This window comes from Garra rufa, chromosome 14, assembly GCF_049309525.1.
Source record: "Garra rufa chromosome 14, GarRuf1.0, whole genome shotgun sequence".
NCBI classification, from domain to species: Eukaryota; Metazoa; Chordata; class Actinopteri; order Cypriniformes; family Cyprinidae; genus Garra; species Garra rufa.
Window position 1 is genome coordinate 34,360,347 of NC_133374.1, and position 7,081 is coordinate 34,367,427.

General features: G+C 38.2%; 1 protein-coding gene across 1 annotated transcript; it reads left to right on the forward strand.

Moving 5' to 3' along the window:
• LOC141285167 (alpha-(1,3)-fucosyltransferase 4-like) lies at positions 1-1,804 on the forward strand. Its single transcript, XM_073818217.1, has one exon. It carries the CDS (start codon positions 441-443, stop codon positions 1,587-1,589), a length of 1,149 nt encoding a protein of 382 aa, XP_073674318.1. The 5' UTR covers positions 1-440; the 3' UTR covers positions 1,590-1,804.
• The last annotated feature ends 5,277 nt before the right edge of the window (positions 1,805-7,081 follow it).

A 7,081-nucleotide genomic window follows, 5' to 3' on the forward strand; every position in this document is an offset into this window, starting at 1 on the left:
TTCATTATTAATTCATGTTAACTAATGTTTTAAACTATTGTTAACTAATGAACCTTATTATACCATATTATACCATATATATATATATATATATAGGTGAACAGCTACAGCTAAGCATATTGATCAAGTGGGTATTTCTGTTTTCCTTTCAAACCACACACTGCTCCATAGGTGTAAAGAAAGACTCCTTTAAGGCGTGACAGGATTTTGCACTGGCGCCACGTCGAGCGTCTGTAATATAACAGTAAAGACTAAGTCATGGTGAAAGTACACGCTCACTCACCATAAGGTCTTTACAAAGAGGACCAGTTCAACATTCAAAACTAGTTTGATAAACCGGGTTAACAAGTTAGACTGATATAAGAACGAGTTTTACTTCTGATATTCAAAGGAATCACTTGTGCCGACCAGGTAAAGGAATTTTAGTGTCAGTTGAATCTATGGATAGCCAGTCCAAGTGGACATACGACAAATCACACAGAGATACTCAAAGACCTGCAAGGGTGAGCAGTGCATACCGAAAGAAACAATGTCGTCTTGTGTTTTTATCACTGAGGTCCTACCGGTGGATTTTCGCTCTCGCTTTTGGGTACGCCATATTACTGTTCGTTTTAAGTCTGATGAATTTACCCACGTTTAGGGTAGATGCATCCACGCACAGTAAGTTGCGAATCGACAACTCCAGTGTGACGCTCCTTATCTGGTGGAGGCCCTTTGGTAACCGGGATCCCCTGCCTGACTGCGCTGTCCGTTATGGGATCCAAGACTGTACAGTAACCACTAAGAGAAGCGCGTACCCTCGTGCAGATGCCGTTATCATACACCACCGCGAATTAATGCACAACTGGTGGGCGCTCCCCCGCGCTCCGCGGCCTCCGCGTCAGAAATGGATCTGGATGAACTTTGAGTCTCCGAGTCACTCCGGCTCTTTGACTTGGCTGGATGGAGTGTTTAACCTTACCATGTCATACCGCCGAGGCTCTGACGTCTTTCTGCCCTATGGGTACCTGCAACCCCGGAGAGGAGACGAAGACACCCCACAGGTGAGTGCGCGGCGCAGGCGCGGAATGGTCGCGTGGATAGTCAGCAACTGGAACGAGCAACACGAAAGGGTGCGATTTTACCGGACTCTCCGGCGATATGTAAGTGTGGATGTGTTTGGACGTGCAGCGCGGGATTTGATATCTGATAGCATAGTGCGTACTGTATCTCGATATAAATTCTACCTGGCCTTTGAGAACTCTTTGCACACAGATTATATTACGGAGAAATTGTGGAGGAACGCGCTATTATCAGGGAGCGTGCCTGTGGTTTTGGGACCCCCACGAGAGAATTATGAACTTTTTCTTCCTGCTGATGCATTCATACACGTCAAAGACTTTAGTGGCCCGCGGGCTCTTGCCGCGTACCTGAAACACCTGGACAGAAACCACTCCCTCTATCAGCGTTATCTGAACTGGATGAATCACTACAGCGTGCATGTTACGTCATTTTGGGAGGAGCATTATTGTATGGCCTGTAGAGCTGTTCAAGCCAGCAGACACCAAAAGAAAACAGTGTCTGATATTGCTCTTTGGTTCGAATCTTGATATTTGCAAGCTAGCTTACTGTCATTTATCGTTACAATGTTTGATAATATTACAAATTTGACATATGTTATGTTTTGTCTTACATATGTTAGTTTAAGGTTTAGGAATTCCACGTGTCAATATTGCTTCATCTGTCAATTTAAAAGAACTGCTTTGTATTTTAATATTTTTAATTTATTACTTTGATGGCAAAGCTGAATTTTCAGCATCCTTCAGTGTCACATAATCCTTTAGAAATGATTAATTATTTTGGTGATCAAATAATTATAATGAATCCTGGATTATTTTGGAAATATTAATACAATAAAGTCTTGATGAGCGTAAGGAATTCTTTTAAAAACATCTTAATTAAAATTATATTTAAAAAAAAACAGAAATAAGTAGCTTATAATATAGAAATAACATTTCATCATGTAATTATTCATCATGTCACCATTCTCCACATAGGCTTGTCCTATGTAGGGTCACAAGAAACCACGGAAACAGGCTAGTCAAACAACCACAGAACTAACACAGTGAGACACATACACATTCCACACTCACTGACAGTTTATTTTTTTCAGGTTACCTTCATAACTTTAGATTCTGGGGAAACAAAAGTATCCAGATCACTCAACATGATTCAGGGACCTGATACCACAATGTAAATAAATGGATGGTTGCAATATAATATATATATATATATATAATTTGGTTAAATTAAACTGTATTAGTTGCAGCAAACATTATTTTGAGTTCTGTTGATATAATAATGCTGAGAATTGCATACGTAATATTAATTGATTATGAAATTAATTGATATTTCTAAATTTAAGCTGTAGTAAATTGATAAAATTGTCTTGTTAATTTTGGAATTTGGGCATTAGATTTCTACTTCTATTACATTTATAAATGTTGAAGTGTTATGTTTTTTGTAATTTTGTGTTTTTTAGTGAAGGGAAAGGCCAGTTAATGCTTAATGCTGTTATGTATGACAAAGCATCTGTTATGTTGAAGTTTTGTGCTTAAAGGAGTAGTTCACTTTCAGAACAACAATTTACATGTAATTTACTCACCCCCTTGTCATCCAAGATATTTATATCTTTTTTTCTTCAGTCATCAAGAAATTATGTTTTTTGAGATAAACATATCTGGAAATTTCTCCATATAATGGACTTAAATGGTGCCCCGATTTTTTAATCTTCAAAATGCCGTTTAAATGCAGTTTAAATGCGGCTTCAAATGGCTGTAAATGATCCCAGCCGACGAAGAAGGGTCTTGTCTACCGAAACGTTCGGTCATTTTCTTAGAAAAATATATTTTTACATACCTTTTAAGCACTGAAACTCATCCAGCACTAGGGCTTGTGCGCGTTCACGTCTCTACGTACTACGTCCACTGTGCTCCGTAACGCAGCGAATGCTTGAAGCAGTCCCATCTCCTGACTCGCCGATTGTTTGTAACAGTGGAACAGATGTGGTCCAGTCGTGACAGCACTGAGATTCCTGCTCAGTTGGAAATGGCTGGCATTTTCCACACTTGCACCACCATCTCGTCTCGTTTGAACGCGGTCTGCCCAATGCTTGTGTCGCTGCAGCCGTCGCAGTTTTCTCTCTCTGACAGAGTTCAGTATTCCGGCTCAAAAAGGTAGGAAACGGTGAAAAACTCCATCTCATGTGCTCCTCCAGCTTCAAAGTCATCCGACATCATTGTACTTTATCTTGTACCTTGTTGCTAAAGAGTGTTTGTTTGGGTTGCACTTCTCTCTTCTCAAGTTCGCTTTGTAAACACTGGGTCTGTAGTTTCGCATACGTCATGTGTTTCCACATGAGTACGTAGAGTCGGGAACGCGCACAAGCCCTAGTGCTGGATGAGTTTCAGCGCTTAAAAGGTATATAAAAATATATTTTTTCCGGGACTTCCGGTTATGGCGGTGGCGTGACAAGTCGCAGATTTCAACCCTCGTGCATTAGGCTAGAATCAATCCTTCTAAACCCTCTTAAGATACTTAATTAAAGTTGGTGGAATAGCTAAAGCGATTACTTAGACAATGCCGTCGAAGAAAAAGATCAAAAATAAAGGGAGAGTGGAAGCGGAATCACAAATTATGTCATCCGAACCTGAAAGCCTGAGCGAGCACGAGGAGACGGAGGATGAAGGGGGTGAGGCATCAAACGAGAATCCTAGTAACGCGGAGATGATGAAGGCCTTTAAAGCAATGTAAAGACAAGTAAGCGGCAAGGTGGACGAAATTCTTTCGGCGGTCATGGATGTCAAAGTGAGATTGACAGAGGCGGAGGAACGAATTTCAGGGACAGAGGATGAAATCGTCCAACTGAAGGCCAGAAATGATACGCTGGAAAAACAGGTGAAATCAATGGCTGATAAGGTAATTGACTTGGAGAACAGAAGTAGGAGGAATAATCTTAGGTTGGTTGGCTTGCCGGAGAAAGAAGAGGGATCGGATACGTGTGCTTTTCTGGAAAAGTTTCTACCAGAGACTTTGGAGTTGGGAGAAAGTGTTACGCCATTGATAATAGAGAGAGCCCATCGAATACCCAGCTCAGGTCAAAAAAACGGACAAGATGGTAAAGTGCAGCCGAGAACTGTCATAATGAAGTTCCTCAATTTCAAACAGAAGGAACATGTTCTAAAGGCTGCAAAGAGCAAGGGAGCAATTGCATACAAAGGTTCCAATCTTTGTTTTTTTACGGATTTGTCGGCAGAGCTTCACAGGCAACAAAGAATGTACGATGCTATCCGTCAAAAATTGCGTGACAAAGGAATCAACCGACACAGAGTAATCTTTCCTGCTCGATTGCTTCTTACGCATGGAGACCGTACTGTGATTATGAACAGTCCAGAAGAAGTGGAGAAATTTATGCAGCAGGTCGAGGACAAGTGAACTGAGGTATCGAGTCCAGAAGAAATGGATAAAGAGATGCAACAAATTGAGAACAAGTAAACTGAGGTATTAATGCGTGGTACTGAGGACTAAATGTAAAAATTGAAGTTTATTTTCTGTGTCTGTAGGTTGTATATTCGTCCAAAGTAGATATTTAATTTTGTTTTAATAAGGGTAACTAACAAGTTAAGTATTTGACGTTTAAGTTAATTCATTTAAGGTTCAGAAGAGGGCGCTTTTGCTATAATATTTGAAAAAAGAAAAGACACAAAGTGAAAGTTTGACTTTATTTTAAGATAATAGTTTGAAGATATTAGGTTAATGTAATGTGTATAGTTGGAAAAGTATTTTATTGGACAAGCCATGGCTTGGTTAAAATTTGTGGGTATAAAAGTGGATAAGAGGGTTGAAACGGTAACGATGGATAGAGGTGTTGGTGTTCATTTTTTTGAACAACCGAACAAGTAGGAGAAGACCATTTAAGAAGTCGAGTGTAGGGAAGGGGGTTACTGATACAGATGGTACCAGTAAAGCATGGAAAATGCTGGGGTAAGTTCATATTTTATGTTATTAGTTTTGTTTTAGTTATTTTAGGTTTGGCCTCTTATATTTTGGCAAATACATGGTTCAAGGTAATGAGGATGGTAAAAACAAAAAATGTCACAGACAGGAGGGATTAAGCTTCTATCATGGAATTGCAGGGGGCTGGGGAAACTAAAAAAGATTAAACAGGTAATGACTAGAATTAAGCAGATACATGCAAATGTGGTATTTTTGCAAGAGTCACACATGACTAAGGAGGAAGTGATCAAAATTGAAAGAAGGTGGCAAGGACAGGTATTCTCGGCATGTTTTACTACACAAGCCAGAGGGGTAATTACATTAATACATAAAGCTGTGCCTTTTCAAGTAAATAATGTTATTAAGGACCCAGCTGGCAGATTTGTGATTATTCAGGGAAGAATGGTAACAGAGATAATACATTTAGTAAATATCTATGGCCCTAATAAGGATGACTCTAAATTTTATAGCAACATATTTCTGATGGTGGCTTCATTACCAGGTCAGGTTATAATGGCGGGGGATATGAATTGTACACTTGATCCAGGAAAAGATAGATCTACGGGAGTTGATACCGCACATGTGAATTCTAGAAAACAGATTCTACATTTTATAGGAGAGCTTAAACTAGTGGATATATGCATCTTAACCCAAAGCAGACTGCATATTCATGCTATTCGGCAACACACCAAACTTACTCTAGAATAGACTACTTTCTTGTGTCAGCCCAATTGCTTTCAAAATGTGTAGATTGTCAATACCTTAGTATTGTCATTTATGATCATGCACCAGTGTCTTTGTCGTATGTCGATTCAAAATTATTTAAAGATCCCCCTAAATGGCGATTCCAGCAAAGTTGGCTTAAGGATGCATCATTTGTAGAGTTCTTGGGCAAATCAAATTGACAATTATTTTGAAACAAATCAGTTGGAAACTTCAACAGGAATTCGTTGGGAGGCATTTAAATGTTTTATTCAGGGACAAATTATTAGTTTTTGTAGTTCTAAAAGTAAAAAATCTCGACAGGAGTTACAAGATTTGGAAAAAGAGATTAAAGAGCTGGAAAATTAAGTATATCATAGTGATTCGATACGTGCAGATAAACATAAACAGCTATTAATGCTTCGATCTAAATATAATACACTTTCTGCAAATAAAACTGTAGCCAAGTTATTAAAGCTGAAACTAACATTTTATGATCAAGGCGAAAAGACAGGTAAAGTGTTGGCGTGGCAAATAAAAAAAAAAGCAAATGGAGAGGGCTGTAGATTCGATTGAAGAGTCAGATGGTAATATCATTATTGACCCACAAGAAATTAATGATTCATTTAGAACATATTATATGAAACTGTATAATTCTGAATGTACTTCGGGTTCAGAAATACAAAAAACTTTTTTGGATAATTTGGAGTTACCTAGTATACCAGAAGAACATAAAGATGAAATAGGAAAAGACAGTTTACAAGAGGTGGTAGAGATTTGTCAAGATGCTCAAGTACAAACAGTTAATACAAGATTAAAGTTGTTGCAATATAATTGGCTTATGCGAGTATACATATACTCCAGTATTATTAAACAAATTTAATGAAAATATACCAGATACATGTCCCAAGTGTAATGTTTGTAAAGGTACCTATTTCCATTGTATATGGGAATGTGAAGAAATATTGAAATTCTGGAAAGAAGTGCATAATATGATTGGTAAAATAATAAATGTGAGTCTTCCTTTTGGACCAAAGATTTTTCTACTGCATTTGTATCCTAAGCTTAAGTCAAAGGAATGTATCTTTATTTCTATGGGTATCTTACAAGCTAAACGCCTCATTGCATTACAGTGGAAGAATCTATAACCACCCAGCATAAAAAGGTGGCTCAGGGAGATGGTACTGAATATGTCAATGGAGAAAATAACATATGTTATTAAAGGAAAGGGTAAGACTTTTGAAGATGTTTGGAATCCCTTTAGATCCTTCATAGAGAAGGAGGATAGTGACATGACATGTTTAAGGAGACAATTGAAGATATAATAATACATTTTATTTATTTA

Excerpts from the sequence above, each read along its gene's own strand:
- LOC141285167 (XM_073818217.1), top strand. The coding sequence starts at position 441 with ATGGATAGCCAGTCCAAGTGGACATACGACAAATCACACAGAGATACT.